Source organism: Corvus brachyrhynchos, unplaced genomic scaffold (genome assembly GCF_000691975.1).
Source record: "Corvus brachyrhynchos isolate BGI_N302 unplaced genomic scaffold, ASM69197v1 scaffold130, whole genome shotgun sequence".
Lineage (NCBI taxonomy): Eukaryota > Metazoa > Chordata > Aves > Passeriformes > Corvidae > Corvus > Corvus brachyrhynchos.
The window spans coordinates 494,693-507,135 of NW_008236193.1; the positions used below are offsets into that span (position 1 = coordinate 494,693).

General features: G+C 59.1%; 1 protein-coding gene and 1 long non-coding RNA gene across 2 annotated transcripts; both read left to right on the forward strand.

The window, feature by feature from the left end:
• Positions 1 to 2,889: 2,889 nt before the first annotated feature.
• Positions 2,890 to 5,725, forward strand: ABHD17A (abhydrolase domain containing 17A; the record flags this gene model as incomplete). Its single annotated transcript, XM_008639092.2, has 3 exons — positions 2,890 to 3,110; positions 3,736 to 3,915; positions 4,776 to 5,725. Coding segments are annotated over 3 exons (627 nt in total), but the record flags the coding sequence as incomplete, so codon positions are not given.
• A 2,277-nt stretch (positions 5,726 to 8,002) lies between these two features.
• Positions 8,003 to 11,626, forward strand: LOC108447927. The gene is made up of 2 exons (XR_001863626.1): positions 8,003 to 8,319; positions 9,350 to 11,626. It is a non-coding gene; the product is annotated as an uncharacterized LOC108447927 (long non-coding RNA).
• The last annotated feature ends 817 nt before the right edge of the window (positions 11,627 to 12,443 follow it).

Consider the following 12,443-nt stretch of genomic DNA (forward strand, 5'->3'; position numbering starts at 1 on the left):
TGTGGGGTCAGTGTGGGGGTGGGGGGTCGGGCCCCCACAGCAGGCGTGGGGAGAGGGCAGGGGCCGGGCAGGGCTGCCCACCCACGGCGGCTGGTCCCAGTGGCACATGGGGTGCCAAACCTGGGGTGCCACGTGCCAGGTGTGACACCAGCCCCGGCCCTGCTGTGGATGGTCACCAGCCCGAGGGGGTCCTGGTCTCCCCCGGGGCACGGGGCACCCTTCACTCCCAGTATTTTGCCATATTTTAGTGCCGTATCTCAGCTTCAGTGCCATATCCCTCTTCCACCCCTTCCTCCCCTTTCCCAGCCCTTCGGAAGCAGATGGAGCGAATTCCTCGGGGTGTGGGCTGGTTTGACATTCCTCAGCTCAAGCCTGTGCCCAAACTTGCAGAAAATAGTTGCTTTTTTTTTCTTTCTTTCTTTCTTCTTTTTTTTTTTTTTACTACTTTTATCATCTTGCGCAAGCCAAGGGTAACTGACCAAAGAGGCGTGTGCTGCTTTGCAAGGTCAGGCTGTGCTCAGGAAAATAAACTGTACATGTTTTCTCAGAAAGTAAAGTATGTGATTTCAAGCTGTTTAAGAAGAGTGAATATTCACTTTGTTGGAATAGTTACTGTTCTTTTGCTTTTTTAAAATGAAGAATTTAACAAAGCAAACTTTCCCTTTTTTATCTGTAGGATCTGTAACACCCAAGCTGTTGCTAGTCCTGTTCTGTGCATTAACAGCCTCTTATTAGATTGATCTAGGACAACCTCTATAATCTATCTTAACCAATGTCACATTTGTGGGTGTATTAAAAATATATCATGTCGACATGCTTTTTTGAAAAGGTAAAACAAAAAGTAAAAAGGTACTTCGATTTTGTTGAATTCAGCTTTTTTTGTTTATTTTTATAGACTGTATACTTCAAAGGCATTGAAGCAGGGAAGGTTCCCTATTTTCCTCATGCAGACAGCATCATCTATGCCATTTCTACATCGATATGCTTTCAGGCAGTAAGTATGTTCTCTAGCAGAACATGAAGTTCTTTAAATCAAATGTTGAATGAAATGAGGAGCACAGGAGACAGTTGTATAGAAAAGATGGTGAGATGTAATGATTCACAGCATCTTGCTCCTGCCTTCTGGGGCTCCTGCATCCTGGGGCTCCTGCATCCTGGTTTTGAGTGTCACTGTGGGAAGGTCATTTCTAGGACTCATTTTCTCCTGTGCTTGTAGCTGAATATACCAAACATGGAATTCTTTGGAAAGGATCTTAAAATGCACTGACCCAGAAGATGAACATTAGTGTATGAACTTCTGTAAACATGTGAAAGGACAGTTTCTCAAGGAAGCAAACAATATGATACAATATTTTATGGTTTTTTAAATCAACTGAAAGTTTTCACTGTCAGCTGACTTGAATTAATGTTGCCTAGTTGAAAAAATCTGAAAAAAAGTAGTAAAAACCCTGAAGTGTTACATTTGAAACAAGCTGTAGTTACCATCCTTTGCACTTCTCAAGTCAGCTACATGCCTTTACCCTCAGTCCTGGGGGCTCCTGGCCCCTCTTGTCCCTCGGCTCAGTGTCATGGGAGGAGCTGGCCCTGCCGCGGGGCTTTGGAGGCGTCCGGTGCGACGGGCGAGCTGGGCTCCCAGGACCGGTCTGGCTTGTGGCCTCACTGGGAATGGGGTTAAAGCAGGAGCAGAGGCAAAGCCAGCGGCTACAGGGATGTGGGAATTCCCCAGGCTGTCTCACAGTCCCCCAGTGTCACGGCAGTGGTGCAACGCTCCAGTTCTTTGCACAGAACTTGGTTCTCAGGGAGCACCTGGCTGGCTGCACCAGCTGCTCCTCCCTGTCCCCAGCCCTGTGGTGACCATGGGAATGGACAACTGCCTGTTCCAGCCAGGAGAGCCTGGTTTAGTCAAATTCACAGAGACATTTGATTCCTCAAGGAAAAGAGTGATGGGAGTGAAAGCCAGGAGGGGCTTGGTCACTCCCGTGGGTCTGTGAACTGGGAAGCTGGAAAGAGGCAGCCTGGAGTGTGAGATGGAGACCTCCTCCTGCTGCCAGTGGCTGGGCAGGAGGGGACTTGGCAGCTGCTCCCCAAACAGTGGCACAGTTTGGGGGTTCAGGTGCAGAGGGAGGCCAGGTCACCCCAGCTGACCCCTTTCCCATATCCTACCAGGAGCAACAGGTCCTCAAGGACCAGCATCCCAGCTGCAGGGCTGGAGGGCAGAACCTGGGCTGGGGGGAACCAGACCTCCCAAACCCCGGGGTATCAGGTGCTGCTGGCTGTCTGACCTCCTGCAGCTCGTCCTGTCACTGACTTCCAGCTGGGGCTTCTTGGGCATCCAGGCCGGCATTGGAGGCTCAGCCTGGCCACAGACCCCTCGGACCAGCTGCAGGGGCTCAGCAGGGAGTGGGGCCTGCTCCCTCCCTCTGGCAGAAGGGAGCCAAGCTCCCATCAATCTGCTATTAGTGTTAATTTTTATGATTAACATTGTTTTCCCCCTTATGGTGGAAATTTCTTGTGCCTTGTCACTCCCACAATTCACTTCTCTCTCAGCATCTGGTGTCTTGCCAGGCTCAGGAGAGAAAAAAACCCGCTGTCAGAATTCTTACTTGAAATCCCCATTGGGCAAATGGCCCCAAATCCTGAGCTTTTTACCAAAAATAGACTCAAAAACTTGAACAGAATCATCATCCTGCCTTCAAGCTGCCTGTTCCCGCTGGGAGCGAGCCCCTGGCTCCGGCAGCAGAAGGGTCTGGGTGTCACGAGGACCTTCCTTGGTGGCCAGAGGGGTGTTGGCCCTTTATGTCCTGGGCTTTGGTTGTTGGTCTCCAAGGCAGACGTCCAGGGATATCCGTGCCTGAGCTGCGGCCCCGCGGCCCAGCCCGGGATTAACGTTCCGTCCCCGTGTCCCGGTGCCGCAGGTACACGGTGCTCTTCTCCCATGGCAACGCCGTGGACCTGGGGCAGATGAGCAGCTTCTACATCGGGCTGGGCACCCGCATCAACTGCAACATCTTCTCCTACGACTACTCGGGCTACGGCGTGAGCACGGGCAAGCCCTCGGAGCGCAACCTCTACTCCGACATCGACGCCGCGTGGCAGGCGCTGCGGACACGGTGAGCCGGGCAGGCCGGGGCAGGGAGCACGGCCCTGCTGCCCTCAGGAAAACCCTGTGCTCCAACAGTCTGGAAAACAGGAAGTCTCCCAGAAAGGGAACACTGGGCCACTTGCGACAGGAAGGGGTGGTTGGAAAGCTGTAGAGGGAGCAGCTGGCGAATCCAAGGGGTAGGGATGCTGCGGGGCATGACCTTGGCACAGCTGTGCTTCCTGTCTCGCTGTGCCAGGCTCAGCCCTGGTTCCCCTGCTGGGTTTGGGATGCAGCCCCATGCCAGGCTCTGCCTCCTCTTCCTCAGGCCTGGCTCGCAGTGTGACCCAGAGGTGGGGCTGCCCCACATGGCTGCAGTCCAGGGTCTGTGAATCCCCCCATAACCCTGACCTGGTGAGGGAAAGCCTTGAAAACCCCCAGAACTCACCTGGCAGCTCAGCCCTGGCTTCTCCCTGGTCCTTTGGGAGTGCAGGGAACTGCACTGGGCCCAGCCATGGGGAACTGGGGGAAGGTCAGGGGGACACACCCCAGACCCTCCCGGGAGCCTTGTGGGTGCTGTGGCAAGAGCGGAGTGACCCCTGAGCTGTATCTCCTGGCGATGTGCCTGGCCACTGACCTGCTCTGTCCTCTGCCAGGTATGGGATCAGCCCGGAGAACATCATTTTGTATGGACAGAGCATCGGCACAGTGCCCACGGTTGACCTGGCCTCCCGCTACGAGTGCGCGGCCATCGTGCTGCACTCCCCGCTCACCTCCGGCATGCGCGTCGCCTTCCCCGACACCAAGAAGACCTATTGGTTCGATGCCTTCCCCAAGTGAGTGCCCTGGGCAGAGGGAATGGGGGTTTTGGAGGGGCAGTGCCCAGACCAGCTCTGGTTACAGCCAGGGGACATGTGACACGTGGCCCCATTTTCGTCATAGGTTTAGGCATCCCCTTCGGCATCTTCTTGCCCTGTATTTGGTGCCCTCTGGGGGTCCTAGCCCTTCCTGGGGTCACTGTGCCCCTCCTGAGGCCCGTGCCATGTGTGTGCCCCAGTACCCTATGGCATCACCTCTTGGCCACCCTGTCCCAGTGCCTTTGCCCTCCAGCTTTGGGGCTGTGCCACTGGCTCCTTGTCAGGTGTCCTGGGTGTCCCTGGGACTCCTCTCTCCCCCAAGAGTAATTCCTTGGGGATTTTCCTGCTCTTCAGATGGCAGGAACAGTGCTGAGGGGACGAGCTCTTCTTTGCCTCTCCCTTGCAGCCCGGCCCGTGGGGCCCAGGGGACAGTCCCCGAGCCGGAAGCTGTGGCAGGGAGCCACCAGCCCACGCTCTGCATCCCGATGGCCTCGTGTGGCCTCTGGGACCGGGCTGGGAACAGCCGTGCTTCCCTTCCTCAGAGCCCGGCAGGGCTGATCCCGGCAGGGAAGGGCTGTCCTGGAGCAGTTCCCATCAGCCCTGCCGAGGTCCCACGGGGATGTTGTCACTGTTGTCTGCTCCTTGTCTGTCACACCGGGGCAGATCTTACCCTTGGCAGAAACTCTGTGTCACTCCCTGTCCCTGTGCTCTGCCATGATCAAAGAGTGTTTCCTGGTCCCTCTCCCAGGGGATGTTTTGGGGGCAGGAGGAATGGGAATGTCTCATTCCCTGTGCTTACCCCCCCTCTCTCCTCTCTTCCCCATCCACCCTCTTGGCAGCATCGAAAAGATCTCCAAAATCACCTCTCCTGTCCTCATCATCCACGGTACGGAGGACGAAGTCATCGACTTCTCCCACGGCCTGGCGCTCTTCGAGCGCTGCCCCAAGGCCGTGGAGCCGCTGTGGGTGGACGGGGCCGGGCACAATGACATTGAACTCTACAGCCAGTACCTCGAGCGCCTTCGGAAATTCATCTCCCAGGAGCTGGCCAGCCAACGCAACTAGCCAGGGGAACAGGCAGGGGGGTTCTGCTTGTTTCTCCAGTTCTCCCGGTAGCTCTCCCTAGGCCCTGCTGCTGGAGCTGTAATGAGTTTGTTCAGCCTCGGCTCCAGGCTCAGCAGAGGGCAGGAGGCCCTGGAATGGACAGTGTTTGCTCTCGGACACGAGCACAGCTCTCCTCCCTGCCGGTGCCAGCCCCGGCGCTGCTGGCACCACCGGCCCGGCTGGCCAGAGACGGCAGCTCCCTCCTTCCCCCTTCCCAGAGACATGAGCCCACCCTCCGACGGTGGATCCTTGGCTTCAGACATGTCCTCATCTCCTCTCCCGAACCGGCGAAGCCCCGAGCCCCTCCCAGCCGCTCTGCTGCTCTGACCATAGCAATAAGGCGAGTTGGAGAGGGGCTGGGGCCCGGCCCCTCCCTGGCGTCCCTGTGGGCGGGACAGAGGAGGTGGCAGTTCCCGCTCTCCATGGAGCTTTCCCGGGACCAGCGCTGGTGGTGCCCGGTGTTCACCCCGCGGCTGGGGCAGAGCCGTGTCCCCAAGGGGACTATGGGGATGCATGGAGGAGGTGCCCCCCTGCCCCACACCTCCTCCAGTCTGGCGCTGCTCAGCCTTCCCAGAGCACTCCTGGTGTTCAGGTCACCCCTGGAAAACCTCCTCCGGACCACTCGCCCGGGGAAACGGGGTGAGGGAACCAGGCAGCGAATAAAGAGCAGAGGTTTAACGTTTCACCCGTGTGTGCCCTTTCCCTGGGTACCCCTGGGGGTTCCTGCCCATGACTCAGCCCCGGGGTGTCCGGCCCCTCGACTGTTCCCCCTGTTCAGCACCTTCCCTGCCCTTGGCCAGCTCCCCAATGCTTGTCGCCCTCCTCTGGGGACTGGGTGGCCCCAAGGAGCCAGCAGGAGGGGGGAAGATGCCCTTGGCCCCTGAGACCAGGCTGCAAAGGTCTATGTGTCCAGTGGGACCTGGGGACAACAGGAACCCATTCCCCTGCCAGCCCCTGTCCCGTGTCATTAGGGGATCCCGTGGGATCACGGGTGCAGAGGTGGAGGATGGCCTCAGCCTTCCAGGAGTTGTGGGGGGCCGGGTGTGCCACAGGGGAAGGGGGACATCCCCATGGCCTGCTCTGTACCAGGCCAGCACAGCGAGGGACACAGGGTGGTCCTGGGGCACATGGGATGGTCCTGGGGGAGCAAACCTTATTTTTGACCTACTCTGTGCCCAGTTCTGCCCCCAGCTGTGTGGGGACCTCAGTGATTCTGGAGGTGCAGTGGCCATGGGGCAGGTGCAGGGTTGTCCCGTGGAGTCCTCCCAGGAGCACAGGGAATTTGCCCCAGGGAAAGGCAGAGGCTCAGGCTGGTGATTTTTGGGACAGCGCCTGCTCTTACAGCCCCGGGAAGGGCTGTGTGTGTGTGTTTTCCTTCCTCCGGGACATCCCTGGCCCCAACCCAAACAGCAAAACACTGCTCTGCCCCTTCCCCTCCCTGTCCCTGTTCTGGTGTCCCCTCCCCGACACGAGGCCCTGGGCCCCGCCAGCCTCATGTGAGGAGGGATTTAATCTCCTTAGGGGCTCAGGGGCCGGGCGGGGGGGCCTTGCTGCACCCCCACGCTCCGAGCACTCCAATGCACCCATTGTTTGGGGCTGGGAGCTGGGGTGGGCCGAGGTGGGGGGCAAGGGACCCTGTGCTCCCCACACATCCCTCACCTCCCCCGGGACCACAGCTGCCTGTTCCAGAGGAGGAGGGATGACCCTTCCTTGCTGCTGGGGCTGTGCAGGAGCTGGAAGAGGATGCGAGTGGCTCTGGGGGGAGCCTCACTGCTTTTCCTGGGGGATTTAGGGATTTAGGAGCTGGGATATCTGGCTTCTCCCTGCACATCCCCCCAGTCCTTCCTTCCCCATCCCTCTGCCAGCAGTGGCCAGGTGGTTTGGGAGCCTTGGGCTCACACGTGTGCGGGAAGCCAAAGCCGCCCAGCCCGGCTCCCTCCGGCTGCGCTGTCCCAGGGCTCCCTAATCCCGGCACAGAGACGTTCTGTGTGCACCCAGGGTATTTTTATCCTCTTACTGCTGCCTGTTTCCTGTTGAGCTGCGGATGCTTCGGGGCGGCTCTGCCTCACTGGCGGGACGTCTCAGAGCTCGTTGGGTTTGGGGGGATGTCGGGGTGGCTTGGGATAGTATTTCCTGTGCCTCAGTTTAAAACAAAGGCAAAAGGTCAGTAAAGTTCAGCCTGGTCTCCAAAGTTTAGAGCCAGCTTGGGAATATGGGAGTCCATGGAGATCGTCATTGCTGGGTGCCACCTCCATGGTGGGGAGCCTTGACTGGGATCAGGGCTTTGGATCTGGCTCTGCCACTTCTCCTGGCCCAGGATGGAGGCTCCATCCTCACCGAGCAGCTGGAGTGAGGAGAGGAACACTCACCCCTACAAGAGCTGCAGGGACCTCAAAGGGTGTGGGCTGGGGTTCCTGGGACTGAACTGGGCCAAGAGCCACTGGGACAGCACTTCTGTCCCTTCTGGGATGACACTTCTGTCCCCTCCGCTGGTGCTGTGGTTTGGGGCGAAGGAAGGGCACTGGGTGGGGGACAGGGCTGGACGGGTTTGGTGCCTGGAGGGGGACTCTGCAGTGTCCTTTCCCTGGAGGGGAAAGGCAGAGCCAGGCCTTGAGTGTCCCTGAAGTCCCTCCTGCAGCTGCAGCAGAGCTGGGTCAGGGCAGGTGTCCCCCTGTCCGGTTTGAAGCCCTCAGCCAGGGGGGCACAGGAGCCCAGGCCAGGCATGGGGGATGTTGGGTGACCGGCCAAGAGGGGTTTAAGCCTCTTTTGGGGCATAAATGAGGCTTTTGATGGCCGGGGCCTGCGTGCCACAGTCATGAGACCTCGTTCAGAGGCCGAGCTCAGTCATGGGATCCAGGAAACTGAATTAAAGCATCTTAAGGAGCTTTTTTCCGAGCTCTGCTCTGGTTTTCCACGTGCTTGTCATATGAACAAAGATGGTATAAAAGGGCAGAGGGGAAGGATCCCGTTGGTGGTCGGGCTGGGAGAGGGGACGGCGTCAGAAAAGGGATGCCAGGGTGAGGGGCACAGCATGGTGCTGGCTGAGGTGGCGGGAAGGAGACAGGAAAGGACAAGGAGAGTGGAGAATTCGTTGGCTCTGCCCTGCCTGACGAGTGAGGCGGAGGCCTTGGAGACAGCAGGGACAGCAGGGACAGGGATGGGGGCAGATGTGGGGGAGCAGAGCCCGTGTCCCCACTCCCCGAGCAGCACAGAGCTGTGAGAGCCCGACGCGCCCGCAGCTGCACCGCGACACCGGCGGCACCTCCCTGGCGAGACACGGTGAGGGGGCAGGGGCACGGGAGGCAGGGGCACCCACCACCCTGGGGACACCCACCACCCTGGGGGTACCCACAACCCTGAGGGGACACCCATAACTTTGGGGGGCACCCACACGTCATGAGCGGCACCCAGAACCAGGGGGGCACCTGGCCCTGCGCTGCTGGCTGGGACTGGGGACAGGGGTGGCAGGTGGTGGTCCCTGAGGGTCTCTGAGCTGGGCTGGGACCCTGGGCCTGGGTGGGAAACTATGGGATGGCCCCACCCTGCTGTGCCTGTGCAGATCCGTGTGCTCACAGCACACGTGTACCTGCACACGCGTGTGCACATGGATGGGTGAGCACACACAGCCCTGCACGCAGGGACCTTTGCACGCGTGTCCACACACACACACACACACACGTGTGTGCACAGCCCTGCAGAGACCTGCGTGCACACACACATGTGCACTCACACACACACGTGCACTCACACACACAGATGTGCACAGACACACACAGATGTGCACTCACACTCAGATGTGCACTCACACACACACAGATGTGCACTCACACAGATGTGCACTCATACATAGATGTGCACTCACCCCCTGAGCAGCCCCACACCCCCTCTGGCCCCTCTCCTCACCCCTCGGGTTCCACACGCAGTCCCTGCACCCACCGGCACCGCTGGGCACCTCACACCTGCCACGTCCCAAACCATCCCCAGGGACCGCAGCGCTGCCAGGGCTCTGGGTTGCACCGGGGAGACCCACGGGAAGGTTTTCACCTCCTGGAGATGTGGGGCAGGCTGAGAATCTCCAGCTCCCTCTGATCCCGTAGCTGCCCTGGCTCTACGGGATCCCCCAGGATGCCCCAGCTGCCATGGGATCCCTCAGCTCCCCGGGATTCCCCAACTCCCCAGGATTCCCCCAGCTCCCTCGGATCCCTCAGCTCCTCAGGATTCCCCAACTCCCCAGGATCCCCCAGCTCCCTCGGATCCTGCAGCTCCCCAGGCTCCTTGCTCTCCCCTCACGTCTCTCCTCTGTCCGCAGGAGCTCTCGGAGGAGTGCGGGGCCGGGCCCGCTGCCCCCTGTGAGCTTCCCTTTGTCATCCTATGCCTGAGCGATGCCTGGAGGCTGGGACGGCCAAGGGAGGCCCACGGGCTGCCACAGCCCCGCGGTGACAACGCCTGGACAGCACACGTGGGACACGCACCGGGGCTGGGACAAGAGTCCTCGTGGGGCTGGGACCACCCTGTGGGACCGAAATGTCCCCTTGGAGGGCCAGAGCATCCCCGTGGGGGGCTGGGAGCAGCACCTCCGTGGTAAAAGCATTGCCTTGTAGGGGCCAGAGCATCCCTTTAGGACACCAGGAACATCCTGGGGGGATGAAAAATCCCATTGAGGGAGCGGAACATCCTGGAGGAGGGGCTGGGATGCATCCCCTTCATGTGCCAGGAGGCCTTGGGAAGACAAAGCATCCCCTTGGGGTGCCAGGAGCATCCTGAGGGGCTGGAAACACCCGTGGGGAGCTGGAGCATCGCCCAGGGTGACTGGTACCCCGCTGGGCAGGGTGGGATGCAGCAGCCAGGCCATAGATCCAGGATGTGGAGGGGATTATGAGGTGCCACAGAGACCCCCTGTCTGGTGAGCAACTCCCATGGGGGACATGGACCGTGGGGGGTTACGTGTAGGGTGGTACCTGGATGGGGTGCTGGGGGTACTGGGAGTACTGGGAGCGATGTCACCATCCTGATCAGCCCATCCCTGTGAAGAGATGGCCCCGTGTGAGGATGTTCTGGCAGCTCCAGGGAAGGCCCTGTTCTCCCAACTCTGTTTCCTTCTCCAACTTCACAAACCCCACCCGGCACCTCACGCCGAGACTGTGCTGGGACAGTGGAAAAGTTCCCACGTGGATGGAGAGAAAATCCCCCCCACGGGGAGCAGAAACTCGCCCTGGGGTGCTCGGATGCGGTGATGCAGAACAAGGAGCAGGGAGCGGGGCTCTGTGGGGGAAGGCTCTGGTCACACCAGCATCTCCAGCTGGTTTCCATTGTTTTGGACTCTTCTCCCAAAACTCGAGCCCGTTCACCCAGCTGGGGGTTCACAGCAGGGCAGGGAGCAGCTGGGGGGGCAGGGCTGGAAGGTGGGGATGAGATTCCAGGGAAACCCTCGAGCCCCAGGGCTGGATGTGAGCTCTGCTCTGGGGAGTGAACCAGGAGCATCCCCGTGGCAGCCCTGGAGCCACGTTCCTGGGCCACATCCTCGTGTGGTCCCAGATGTGTGGGGGACACCCAGCAGGGCGTGAGGTCACCCTGGCACCAGGGCAGGTGCCTGTGTCAACCAGCACAGCACAGTGTGGTGTCTCTCTGTCACAGGGGACAGGTCCTGTGTCGTTGTCACCCAGCACACTGCGGTGTCTCCCTGTCATGGGGGCGAGTCCCTGTGTCACCCAGCAGCAGTAACAGTGTGGTGTCTCCCTGTCACCCCGTGTCACCCAGCACAGCGTGGTGTCTCCCTGTCACAGGGGACAGGTCCCTGTGTCCCCCAGCAGCAGGAAGGGCTGTGGCAGGGGTGGCTCCAGCCCCGATGCAGTGACATCACCCTGCCTGGCTCTCCTGGGGAGGCAAGGGCCAAACCCCCATCCCCCTTGTCCCTGCAGGGATCGAGGTTGGTGACAGCCCCACCCTGTGCCCACCCCTGCCCCAGCTTGTCCCCCTCCTGAGCTGAAATCAGGGCCTTTGGCTGTGAGACAGGGGGGCAGGAGGGTTGGGGACCCCTCATTTCCCTGCAGAGGGTCAGGAGCTTTGAGGGGTTGAGGTCAGTTTTGGGGGTCCCATGCTCAGTCAAGGAGGCTGGGGGGGGTTTTAGGTCCTGAGCAGGGTTGGAGGGATTCCTGTGGAGTGCTGAGCAGGATGGGGGAACTTGGGGGTTGTTGCTTTCAGAGGAGCTGCCTCAGTGTGCAGAGGGACCCTCGGGACCTTTCCCAGTGCTGTTGACTGGGAGCTGAGTGGGCATCCCAGTTAACTGAGCGTAGGTGGGGAGGCAAAAGCATAGCCAAGACCAGCCTTGAGTTTGGGAAGCTTTTCCATGTGGGGTCCTCCAGGTCTGGGCAGAAACAAGTATTTTATTTTATGACTTATTTTATTGTTTATTTTATTTAGTTTAATTTTGCTGGTTTGTGAGCTGAGGAAGCACAGGATGAGAATTAATAAGGCGGTGAAGTACCCCGTGTGTCTGTGCTTTTGTTTATGTGTGTGTCTTTCTTGAGGCTTCTCTGTTACAGCTGAAGTTTTATAAAATAGATTTATCCATACCATAAAAATAAAACCACTCTGTTTTTGTGGGGGAAAGATGAGCTTGCTCTCCCAGGACTGGTGGGAGAAGGCAACTGGCTGGGGAGGTGTGGGTGGGATCTCAGCACAGCCCTCCTCCAGTACCTGTAAAGAACCTTGTGCCAGGGCCAGGTTTCTGCCAGAGGGAAGGCAGCTCATCTCCTGGAGTTTCCTGCTTTTTAGAAGCTTTTTATGGATTATTCAGGTTTCCCAGGGTCAGCAGCTGCTGGTTCTGCTCAGTGTTGGGTTCCCCTCCTGGCATCCTCCTCTCCTGGACTCTGCTGGGATGCCGTGGGAGCAGCATGTGCCAAATTTGGAGAACAAAGCAGATTTTTTTCACTTAAGACTATTACAAGCCACAACTTTAGCAATCTTTCCCTTGTCCCTCCCTTTGGCCAAGGCTGACTCCTCCTTGTGCACCTTTCCCTGCATCACCCAACTGTTCCTGGAACTGCCCTTAGCTTCCCATCTCATCCTTGCACAAGTGATGAGGCTCTCCTGGATCATCCCATCTCTCCAGGCTGGGGTGTCCAGCTCCACTCCCTGGGATTTCTCCTTGGAGGGCTCGCTCCTTGGAGGGATATCCTTGCTGATATCCCAGAAGGGCCTCACCTGCTGGAGGTGGAGTCTCCCTGCTCTGAACACCCAAGGCAGCAGCAGTGCCAGGTGATTCCCAGGAGCTGTGGATGGCCCTTCTCTGTTTGATCCCCACAGGGCTGGCTCTGAATCCCAGCTCTGAGTCCCTGCTCTGGCACAGGCTCAGCTCAGCCAAAGTGCTGCCAGTGCGAGCCTCAGTTCACTGCGTGCCTCAG